The sequence below is a fragment of the Aquarana catesbeiana genome, linkage group LG01 (assembly GCF_042186555.1).
Source record: "Aquarana catesbeiana isolate 2022-GZ linkage group LG01, ASM4218655v1, whole genome shotgun sequence".
NCBI lineage: Eukaryota > Metazoa > Chordata > Amphibia > Anura > Ranidae > Aquarana > Aquarana catesbeiana.
The window spans coordinates 493,585,152-493,597,786 of NC_133324.1; the positions used below are offsets into that span (position 1 = coordinate 493,585,152).

Below are 12,635 nucleotides of genomic sequence, written 5' to 3' on the forward strand. Positions count from 1 at the left end.
TTGGCAGGGCTTCGTTTTTGTAATAAAATGGACCGCTCTCTCCATATTAAAAAGTTAGGCTAACCAAAAACAGATGTTTTGGATTTTCATAAATGCTGTCAGCTAAGGATGAGCTCCGGCGTGTTCGCATGCTGCACGTGCCGAGCCCGCCAAGAAGTCGGCACAGCGCAGATCACAGGCAGTGAGATAATTCCCGATGTGCTGCTGCAGAGATCAGGAAATGTCTCACTGCCTGTGATTAGCGATGCGCCGTGCCGACTTCCTGACGGGCTCGGCACGTGCAGCATGCGAACACGCCTGAGCTCATCCTTACTGTCAGCTATATGTTCTAATTTATTGGCTATAAGGGAGTCTTAATCTCCTTGTTGGGTAATTTTAGATTATATTATGGATGCAGCAATAGTACTGAGACTTCCCCCTGCTTCAGCTGTAGTTTTCAATAAAAAAGTACATTCGGTCCCCTAGTTACAAACATCCGACTTACAAACAACAACTACTACAAACGGAGGGAGACAACAGGAAGTGAGGAAATCTACCCCCTAGGAAGGGAAATTCTCTCCTGTAAGAGTTATGGGAAAAAGTTGTCTCCACTGATGCTTTATCACCAAGGTTTGTTTCCACAACAACCCAAAATTTTCTAAATCCAATTGTCATTGGGACAGAAAGTGAGGTGAAATCTTCTGAACTGGGGCACAGACAGCAAAACAAATGTTACAGGGATGTTAACCCTTCCCTATGTTATCCAAAAAGCTTAAAAATTATTTTGTGTTTGGCTGGGGCTACACTTAAAAAAAATTTACCTGTTCTGACTTGCAAACAGATTCAACTTAAGAACAAACCTTACAGTCCCTATCTTGTTCATAACCTGGGGACCGTCTGTATATGGTTGATATTTCTCTTACTCTGTAAAAAAAAAAAAAAATCAGCTTTGGTAAACTTTTTCAAAGGATTGATATACTCAAAATTTTGGGGCGGAAATAGGCTTGTTCAAGCATTCATGGGATACAGTACATAATACTTGATGATTCAGCAGCAGCGCTTTTAAAGCAGAGCTAAACCCTCCTCTCCTTTATAGCCAAGGAAGCTGACATCTTAGCCTGTTTGGTCTGAAATTGCCATGTTACTGCACATGTGATCAGTTATGACACTAACCCTTTGATGGCTTGACAGTTCCGTTAGGCGCACAAGCAACTGTGAAAGTTTATTATTCATGACGTGCCTTGAATCTAAGGCCCCTTTCACACTGGAGCGGTTTTCAGGCGGTATTGCGCTAAAAATACCGCCTGAAAACCACCCCTAAACAGCCTCCTCTGTTTGTTCAGTGTGAAAGCCCGAGGGCTTTCACACTGAAGCGGTGCGCTCGCAGGATGGTAAAAATAGTCCTGCGAGCCGCTTCTTTGGAGCGGGGAAGGAGCGGTGTATTCACCGCTCCTAAACCGCTCCTGCCCATTGAAATCAATGGGACAGCGCGGTAATACCGCGGCTATAGCCGCGCTGTATGAGTAGATTTAACCCTTTTTCGACCGCCAGTGGGGGTTAAAACCGAACCGCTAGCGGCCGAATACCGCTGCAAGAACAACGGTACAGCAGCGCTAAAAATAGCGCTGTTGTACCGCCGACGCCCCCACCGCCCCAGTGTGAAAGGGGCCTAACGGTTTTGTGAAACCATCATTAAACTAATGGGTTGAGTTCTGCTTTAATGCTTGTTAATTTTTTGCAGTGACTGGCATTTTTCTGCACTGGATAAATTCCCATCACTACAAGGGCACATCATCGAAAACAGTTGCTTTCTATATGCCCTGTTCAAACCACAAAGCTTGTGGGTTGAAGACTTGTTGCATTTTTTTTTTCTTAGCGCAATGAGTGTCACCACATCTTCCCAAATTGCAAGAACTCCTGTCCCGAGGGCCTGTGTTGACTGGCTTTGACCTTGTTTCAAGTGATGTCAGTTTGACAACGGTTTTCCCCAGGGAACATGCGGAATACCTTTTTGACAGGCACATTTGACCTGCTTCAAGTGGGTTTTGCACTGCCATAGACTTGTCATGGAATGTATAACCCTTTTGAAGTAAACAAAAGTCCAACACAGGCCTTTTGACAGTTGTTAATACATTTGTGCTCAAAAGTTTACATCCCCTTGGAGAATTGGTACACACTGTATATTACCAGTTTTAAAGGAAACATGAGTGAGCAGACAAAACACATTGCTTTATTTCTTATAGGATTCGTATTCTGTAATTGTGTAGGTCATAACAGAATTGCACAATCCTAGAAGATTGTTGCAAAATTTTTTATGTCACACGGTATTTACGCAGCCTTCCTTTCAAACGCACTTTTTTTTTTTTTTTTTTTACAAAAAAGACACTTTCATGAATATTAAAAAAAAAAAAACAAAAACAAAAAACAGTAAAGTAGCCCAATTTTTTGTATAATGTGAACGATGATGTTACGCCGAGTAAATAGATACTTAACATGCCATGCTTTGAAATTCGCGCACTCGTGGAATTACGACAAACTACGGTACTTAAAAATCTCCGTAGGCGACGCTTTAAAAATTTCTACAGGTTGCCGGTTTAGAGTTAAAGAGGATGTCTAGAATTATTGCTCTCGCTCAAACGATTGCGGTGATACCTCGCATGTGTGGTTTGAACACCGTTTACATTTGCGGACGAGACTTACGTATGCATTCGCTTCTGCGTGCTGCGAGCATGGAGGGACAGGACGCTTTCATTTTTTTTTTTTTTTCTTTTTTGCACTGTCTGTTTCAAAAAAAAAAATTCAGATCATTTTTATTGCTGTCACAAGGAATGTAAACATCCCTTGTAACAGTAATAGGCAGTGACAGGTACTCTTTGCGCTTAAAAGTATTCAAAACGCCATTTAAACATTTTGTTTTTGTTTTTTTAAATTGGCGCCATTGGTAGCCGAGTAAACCGAAAGTGGTGTCATGACATCGCTTCTGGGTTACATAGTAGGTGAGGTTGAAAAAAGACTCAAGTCCAACCTAATGTGTGTGGTTATATGTCACTATTACATTGTATATCCCTGTATGTTGGGGTCATTCAGGTGTTTAATAGTTTTTTGAAACTATCGATGCTCCCCGCTGAAACCACCACCTGTGGAAGGGAATTCCACGTCCTTTCCGCTTTTACAGTAAAGAACCCTCTACGCAGTTTAAAGTTAAACCTCTTTTCTTCTAATTTTAATGAGTGGCCGCGTGTCTTGTTAAACTCCCTTCCACGAAAAAGTTTTTTATCCCTATCGTGGGGTCACCAGTACGGTATTTTTAAATTGAAATCATATCCCCCTCTCAAGCGTTTCTTCTTCAGAGAGAATAAGTTAAGTGCTCACAACCTTTCCTCATAACTAATATCCTCCAGACCCTTTATTAGCTTTGTTGCCCTTCTTTGTACTCGCTCCATTTCCAGTACATCCTTCCTGAGGACTGATGCCCAGAACTGGACAGCATATTCTAGGTGCGGCCGGACCAGAGTCTTGTAGAGCGGGAGAATTATCATTTTATCTCTGGAATTAATCCCCTTTTTAATGCATGCCAATATTCTGTTTGCTTTGTTAGCAGCAGCTTGGCATTGCATGCCATTGCTGAGCCTATCATCTACTAGGACCCCCAGGTCCTTTTCCATCCTAGATTCCTTCAGAGGTTCTCCCCCTGGTGTATATATTTGCATTCATATTTTTGCTACCCCAATGCATTATTTTACATTTTTTTTACATTAAACCTCATTTGCCATGTAGTTGCCCACCCCATTAATTTGTTCAAATCTTGCAAGGTTTCCACATCCTGCGGAGAAGCTATTGCCCTGCTTAGCTTAGTATCGTCCGCAAATGCAGAGATTGAACTGTTTACCCCATCTTCCAGGTCTTTTATGGATAAATTAAACAGGATTGGTCCCAGCACAGAACCCTGGGGGACCCCCACTACCCACCCCTGACCATTCAGAGTATTCCCCAATAGTTAGGGTTACTAGATTGGTGCCGATACCGGCTTCAGTAGGGTCGTCAGCCAGCCAGTGCACATGTTGGCTGGTCGCTCGGGGCTCCCGGTGGGACGGGAGAACCGTGGGAGGGACATCCCCTCCCACTCCTTTAGGATAACAGCCGAGCGGCTTTTAGCGGCTTCGGTTGTTATCACTAGAAAGCCAGGCATCACCGCGGTATAACCCCTTCAAGCCAAGAACACATTTGTGTACGGTCGGCCTGAAGGGGTTAATACTGTGTATTGCCCCTTTTAGCATCAATGAAAGCATGCAATCTTTTGTGATAGTTGCCCGAGGCCCTAAATTCTTGCAGATGGTATAGCTGCCCATTCATCTTGGTAAAATGCCTCCAGGATATGCAAAGTATTTGGTCGTCATGCATGAACCACGCGTTTTGAGATCTCCTCAGAGTGACTCAATGATATTAAGGCCAGGTGACTGATGGCCACTCCAGAACCTTCTCCTTTTTCTGCTGTAACCACTGGATGATCAACTTGGCCTTGTGTGTCGGGTCATTGTCATGCTGGAAAGTCCAAGAGCGTCCCATGCACAGCTTTCATGTAGAAGAATGCAAATTGTCTTCCAGTATTTTCTGATAACGTGCTGCATTCATCTTGCCATCAATTTTCCCCATGCCTTTAGAGCTCACACACCCAAAACATCACTATCCTTAAATGGAAGACAGTTTTTTTGCATGGTCAGTCATATATTCAATATCGATGCCAAAATTTCATGATTTCTGCCAGGGTATGCAAACTTTTGAGCACAACTGTACATAAAATGTTGGCAGTCTTACAATCTATTTCTAATGTAGTGACTAGGTTTGCACCGATACCGTTTTAGTAACGGCAAATACGAGTACCGATACCTTCGGTCAAGTATTCACCGATATCGAGTACCGATGCCTTTTTAGCGGTGCGATATACAAAATGAATGGGCTTAAATCGCACTGCAAATAATTGCATGTGATTTGAACAGGAATGTGATGCGATTCCTGTCTAAACCACATGTGATTTGGACAGAAATCGCACTGCATTCCTATTCAAATCGCATGCAATTCTTTGCAGTGAGATATGAGCACTTTTGTTTTGTATGAGCTCAAATTGCACTGCAAAGGTGTTGGTTTCAGGTATTGGAGCATTTGTTTGAGTAGTCGTGCAAATGCTTAGTATCAGCTCAACCCTAGTAGTGATGGTTCAGAATTTAGACTATGACTTATGACTGACTTTTGGATAAATTTTTAATATTGCTTTCAGATTTTTGCAAAACAAGGTAGAGAAGAAAACATACACAACCCCCGCTTCTAAATATTCTCTACATTCCCAAGGATACTTCCAAGCAGCAGAGCTAAACTGGTGTAGTGTTTTAAAGAAAAGCACCCTAATAACTATAAGGACAGGTACTTTCCTGGAGCTACAGCAGATGATCTAGGCCAGTGATGGCGAACCTTTTTGAGCCCGAGTGCCCAAACCACGACACAAAACCAACTCATTTATTTAAAAGTGCCAACACTGCAATTAAACCTGAATACTGAGGTTTTAGTTTAGAAAACGTTTTTGTAACCATCTTTGACTATGCTGTGTGCGTTTGACAGTGGAATGCATGTGTATGGTGCCTGGGCCCTTGAGTGTGTTTGTTTTTTATGGGTGACAACATTGTCTATCCTTTTTATATGGTGTTTAGAGGATTGTCATACATAGCTGCAATCCGATCACTGCTCCTCATCATGACACAGCCCAATGATTTCTGATGTGTTCCATGTTTACCCCCAGACATCACAGCACACTTTCATCAAGTTCTGTGTATTTCTGTATATACTAACTAGGAGTCCAGCAGAAGTTTTTGGCAGTTTCCTCGGGGCTGACACTCTGCTGTCAGATAAAGTTGATCCGGCGCCCAGCTTCAGCACATCGGCCTCCTTCACCTGTTTCTTCTTCTTTTTGGCTTTGCTCTTCTTGGGCTCCCGTGGTGGGTTTCGGCGCCCCCAGCTTGTCCAATGCCCTTGTGTGCTGCTCAGCGGGTGCCTGCTTCACCAGAGATTTGTTAGCCTTTACCATCTTGGCTCTGGGTTGTTGTCCTTGTTTTCCCCGCTGAGGACAATAGGAAACCTTGGAGGAGTACTCACTCTTCCCTCCCGGTCTGTCTTCACCTGGAGATCAGAGGCTGCCAGGGGCGGATCGGGTACAGGACAGAGGAGAAGATGTGTTTTTTTTTTTTTTTTTTTTTTGGCCTTCTCTCGCTTCGCTGAGCATTCAGCAGGGGGGCACTGGAGAGCGATGAAATAACAAAATAAATAGTGCGCTATAATCAACCTTCTATCATACCATACATAATTCAAAATCCTATATAATCCATAAAATAATATGACCAACATAATAGATTAAAAATTCTTGATTTGAAAGTGATCGGGACTACTGCCCGTTGAAGTGCTCAGTGCAATATTGCTATAATCTAAAATAAATATTAACGTGCTACAGGGGAATTCTGTAGTATAAAACCATAGAGTATAAAATGTCTTGTCTTCAAAACACTGAGTGTTGGGATTAAACAAACCCAAAATGCACAAGATTAGCCACAAAGCCACATTGATTAACCTATTAAAAAAGAGAAAAAAATAAAATAAGACCAAATAGACAATAATAGTTCCCCACTGATTCGCACCAGGGATCAGTCCTGCCAGACTGTTCGTCCGTTAATAATATTCGGCTGATTTTGCTTGCTGTTCCTCTCAGTTTCACCGTTTGTATGATTTTTCTCATAAAACAAAAGAAATGCATCATTGCGCAATGATACAAGCTATAAACAAAGTGTCTGAATTTTAAACCAAAGTCACTCACATTTGTGAAGTTAATCAGCGCTTATTGCAAAAACGGTCAGACGTCTTTAGGGATTTTGTTCCTCGCACTGCATCTGCTGTGCTGACAGGCATGCATATTAGATGACGTCACTGGCTCCTCCCGACGCGCTGCGTCACGTCGGGTGACTTTTTCAAGGGTCACGTCACGTGATGTGATGCAACGTGTCAGGAGGAGCCAGTGACGACATCTAATGTGCATGCCTGTCAGCACAGCAGATGCGGTGTTTTAAAGACTCTGTTTTAAAGACAAGACATTTTATACTCTATGGTTTTATACTATAGAATTCCATGTAGCACTTTAATATTTATTTTAGATTATAGTAATATTGCACTGAGCACTTCAAGGGGCAGTAGTCCCGATCACTTTCTAATCAATCATTTTTAGTCTATTTATTATGTTGGTCATATTATATGATGGATTATATGGATTTTGAATAATTTATGGTATGGTAGAAGTTTGATTTTAGCGCACTATTTATTTTGTTATTTCATCACTTATTCACGGTGTCAGAACACCATTAGATTGGTTGCAGCTTGTATCATTCAGTTAGTTTCTACTAATCACATATATCACAGTAATTTGAATATTCATATCAGCGCTTTAGTAATTTCTTCATGGGCACTGGAGAGCGCTGGGAGGGGAGAGCACAGAGCAAGGCTGACATGAAGGCTCGCTCGCATATAGGATACTGAGGGAGGTGATGTGAAAGCGATGGCCGGTCAGTGTGTGCTCGTGTGCCCACAGAGAAGGCTCTGCGTGCCAGCTGTGGCACGCGTGGCATAGGTTTGCCATCACTGATCTAGGCTCTGCAATCCTAGTAAACCAGCTTCCATGCAAAACATTATTAATAATAATATTGTTATCATTACATTTTATTTTACATTTACCTCATTTAGCTTTTTTGGGGCTTGTTTGCACCTGCTGTGTTGGGCACAATTGCCCAACTCCGTCCAAATGCAAGAATAAGGCTGTTATGTCTGTGTCTTCTGTTCTCCCCTGCATTGGTGTGCGATGAAAAATGTGGGATGTTTCATTTTTGCACAGCTTATTCCAACACACTGTATTGCAATGCACCGCAGTGCAAAACATACAGCTGGGAAAAAAAAGGGAAAGTGAACACAACAATGCGTTTTAACAATGCATCATAGCACACAGCAGCGTGCATTCTGTGCACCTTAATATGCGCACACTGGTGTCAGTGAGCCCTAACTGTGGCATTTCAGGGCAAATCAGGATATTGTTTGTAGTAATTGATAATGATAATGCATTTTTGGTTATTTTAATGTGAGCCAGGAAATTGTTGTGATAACACATGTTGCGCTGATGCAACTGCTGTGTGTGGCTGGCATGTATCGGATTGTATTGGACAGTATCTCTGAACAGTTTTACGAGTTGTATTGCTTTGTTTTAGGTTGCAGGCCTTCAGGAAGAGAAAAGCAGCTTGCTTGCTGAGAACCAGGTTCTTATGGAACGCTTGAACCAGTCTGACTCATTAGAAGATCCCAACAGCCCAGCTGGAAGGCGACATTTACAGCTTCAAACACAACTTGAGCAGCTGCAGGAGGAAACATTTAGGTATTTTCCTAGTGCTTTATTTTCCAGTTTCATCTTTTGTTTAACAAAAATATCTTGCATTACATAATACTGTAACATTTGTGCCTTTTTTCTTTTTTTTTTTTTTTTTTCTTTTCTGAATTTGTGTTTGCACATTGAATGGCTCTGGCCAGGGGTCACCAAACTATGGCCCTACAGTTGTTCAGGAACTACAATTCCCATCATGTCTGTGAATGTCAGAGTTTTACAATGCCTCATGGAATGTGTAGTTCTGTGACGGAAGGCCATAGTTTGCAGCTCCCTGCATCTAGACCAGTGATGGCGAACCTTGGCACTCCAGATGTTTTGGAACTACATTTCCCATGATGCTCAACTACACTGCAGAGTGCATGAGTATCATGGGAAATGTAGTTCCAAAACATCTGGGGTGCCAAGGTTTGCCATCACTGGTCTAGACCATAGAATAAAATGATCACACATGAACTTTTAGTAATGATACAATAAAAATTGTCTGTTTAGTAGCAGTGGCGGCCGTCCATTAGGGGGGCCGCCCCCTCTATCCTCGCCACCCCCTATATGAATAATTCATGCATAGCATGAATCTATCCATGGCCGCCACAGCCACCCCCTATTCAGGCGTCTGGCCCCTTTCAGGATGGCGGGCGCTTGAATTACAGGGGGGGGGGTGTGTGTTTGAAGCACCTGATTAGAGCCATAGGCTCTAATAGGCTTCAAAATAGGGTAGCGCAGAGCATTGTGCCATGAGCCCACCCAAATGTTACAACAGCGAATTAATATTTACTGTTGTAACACTGATCCTCAATCCGGCCAATCAGGAGCTGGTGTGAGAACCGTTTTCTGATTGTCCGAAAAGAGAAGACTCCCGAATGGCCACCAAGAAGGAGGGAGGAAACGGAAGCCGCCGCCGCCGCTGTGGAGAGCAGTGGAACGAGAGGCTGCCGAGCATGGGAAGCTGCCATGGTATAAGTGCAAACGACCATCCCACCGACCGTCTCGGTGGCATACTGTTTGCCCCCCCCAAAAAAAAAAAAAAAAAAAACAATTCCGGCCTGCCACTGAGTAGTATTAGTAGTAGTATTCAGGATTTATATCGTGACAACAGTTTACACAGTGCTTTTCAAATATAAAGGGACAGTACAATTACAGTACAGTTCATTACAGGAGTAGTAGGAGGGGCCTTCTTATGACCTGAAAGACTACTCATTAGGTTTGAAGATTAGTTGGAATTTTGCATGTCTGCAGTATGCTGATTCACAATTGGCACATTATAGGCAAAGGTGCTAGGACAGTCTAATTCGCTGATAACAAAAGCTTTGAAAATTGCACGTATAGTCTAAATGACAAAAACATTTGCAGTGTGTGTGTATCACCTCCATAAAGCAAGGGTGTAGACAGTGAAGTCTAAAATATGGCTCTACATGCTTGTTCCAACTTGGTGGCTTAGTGGTTTATAAGCAAAATGAGATGACAGCCCTGTAGTGAGTACTACAAATCTGATTTTGTGCTGCATAGATCAACCTCTGATATGTTTTCTCATCAAACTTTTTGCTTCAGATTTGCATGATTCTTTATTCAGAATTGGTAATTTTTATTATTGCCTATTACTCTGGTAATACCTTTACCATATCGCCAACTTAAAAAAGAAATCCTAGTAAAAGCACAAATTTTTTTTTTTTTTTTTTTTTTTTAAATGCTTACTTGCTAGAAAACTTGACTGCTCAAGTAAAGTTAATTCCCTAGCTCATCTTTCTCCCGCATGCCTCTCTTCTTAGAGCAGGGATCCTCAAACTACGGCCCTCCAGCTGTTGCAGAACTACACGTCCCATGAGGCATTGTAAAACTCTGACATTCACAGACATGACTAGGCATGATGGGAATTGTAGTTCCTGAACAACTGGAGGGCCGTAGTTTGAAGACCCCTGTCTTAGAGTATCTAATTTACTGTCTGTACTGGCCCAGCTCCTCCATCCCTTTCTAATCTGCCTACATAACATTTCATGTAGCAGCCAGCAGAGGAGCAAAGGGGATTACTGTGGAGTGTCACTTCACTCTCTGGCTGCTGATATCACATCTAAGATAGTGGTGCCCAGCAGCAGTATAGAAGATTTTAGATGTCTACGCAAGGGTGGTTTTTACAGGTTTTTAATGGTCATACTTAAATACACAGATATTCTTTTGGGATGTATTTTGTTGAATTAAGTGGTCTGGCAACAGGATTTCTTTAAATAAACAAAAGCCAAGTCATACTTCTAGTTTCTGGGTATGGAGTGAACTAAGCTTTCTTTTGCTAACTGTTTTAAGGGAAATTTTTTGATGGTATGCTCTTTAAAGATAAAAATAAGAGAAAATAGTTTCATAGCTTTGACCATTAAAGGCTCGTCCACACTGTGCAGGGACCTGCATTTTTTTCTATACTGCATAAATTTAGGTCACTGCTACGACCCATAGAAAACAATTGCTTTCTTTGTGCCCCCTTTCACGCCAACACGCCATTGTAACATGTGGTGCAGTGTGGAAAAATTCAGCACGTCTGCAATTTTCAGCAGCATACAGAATGACACCCTATATATCAACGCACTGACAACTGGCAATGCAGCTGTGCAATGACATGGAATGAAACGTCACTATGGGACACACAGTTTAAAAAGAAAACATAAACAAGCATTGTGATGTGCTGAAATGCACATTGTACCACTCTCTGCTGGAGTTGACACCCAAATTTTCCTGCACTGTAAAGTACTGCGTTTTACCTTGCAGCCTAGTGTGCACCTAGCCTATCAGTTTTAAACACACTAGTGTTACTGCAGATAAATCTTGTCATTTTCTTCTACTTGTCTGGTTTCTCACAAAATTTGAATCAGGTTGCATGTACAAAGCATGGTGCAGATTTCTTCTTTTTTTTTTTTTTTTTTTGTATAATCTTTATTTTATGTTTTCAAGATATCATACATTGAGAAATCAAAAACACAACCAGAAAAAGAATAACACAATGAGTGCCCAGAAGAGCATATAGGGGAACAAAAGAGTGAGGGATATTGGGTTACTAGGACACAACGACATCTGGTACAATCAGTAATTAGCTTCATATGACTTCATCAAGTTATACCTCAACAACAGAGGATATGTGAGTACTTTAACCGTAGTAGCAGAGCAAAATATTGTTCTCATATATAGGATACAACGCTGTGCGCTCTGCAGCCATGATAACCCAAGTTAGAAAGGTAAGGGGGAGAGACAAAAAAAAAGGGGGAAATGGGCATACCCGTAAACAGTAAGTATAACGATCAATCAGCACAACTGCAGTAAGCGTACATCTAAAGCTATGATAAAAGACCTAGGGGTTTGTGGCTCACAGGTCTCATCCTCCAAAAATAAAGATTATGTACCATCAACCTCTAGTCGGCCCGCTGGGGGTCGCATTAGATGGCGTTTGTGTCATGTTGGAAGTATAATGTATCCATGTGGCCCACATAGCGTAGAATTTATCATACCTATCTTTGCACTTCGACATCCACTCCTTCGCTGCCATAATGGAATTAAGTAAGTGCACCTATTCGGTTCGCCCTGGAACTTGGGTTAACTTCCAATATATGGGAATCAAACTTTGGGCAGCATTTAATAGATGTGGGAGAATTGACTTGCGCTAGAAGCTGAGAGGAGTGTTTGGTACATGCAGCAAAAACTCTAATGGTGAGTCCTGCAAGTCTACATCCAAAATAATTTTTATCTGAGCTGATATCCTGCCAGAAGGGTTGAAGCCTCGGGCGCTCCCACCAAACATGCAGGAAGGTGCCTTGGAGCCCACAGCCCCTCCAGCATGCAGCAGAGGCCGTTGGATACATTCTAGTTAAGGTTGTTGGGACCCTATACCATCGGGTCAGCAGTTTAAAGCTATTTTCTTGCATCTTAGTATCTACCGAGCTCTTATGGGTGAGAAGGTATAGATGGCTCAATTGAACCTCTGTAAATGTATACTGCAGATCCCTCTCCCACTCTCGTATATATGTTGGTTTACCCTGGGACTCCGCAGACTGCAACAGCTCGTAAAGTACTGAAATAGAGTGAGGAATGGGGTCCTCAGACTTACATAACCTCTCGAACGGGGTCAAGGAAGAGGGAGGTCGAACAGGACGTGGCAAATTATGGATAAAGTGATGTAATTGTCTATAGCGCCATTTGTCCATATGGAAACGGCCGAATTGAG

The 12,635-nt window shown here is 42.2% G+C and overlaps 1 protein-coding gene across 2 annotated transcripts in view; it reads left to right on the forward strand.

Annotated features, from left to right (window-relative positions):
• The window catches only part of HOOK3 (hook microtubule tethering protein 3), a 133,440-nt gene that overhangs the window by 45,399 nt on the left and 75,406 nt on the right, over positions 1-12,635 (forward strand). For both annotated transcript variants that reach the window (XM_073592077.1, XM_073592085.1), the window contains exon 9: positions 8,268-8,431. In XM_073592077.1, coding sequence (XP_073448178.1) covers positions 8,268-8,431 — 164 coding nt within the window. The remainder of the gene's footprint in view (positions 1-8,267; positions 8,432-12,635) is intronic.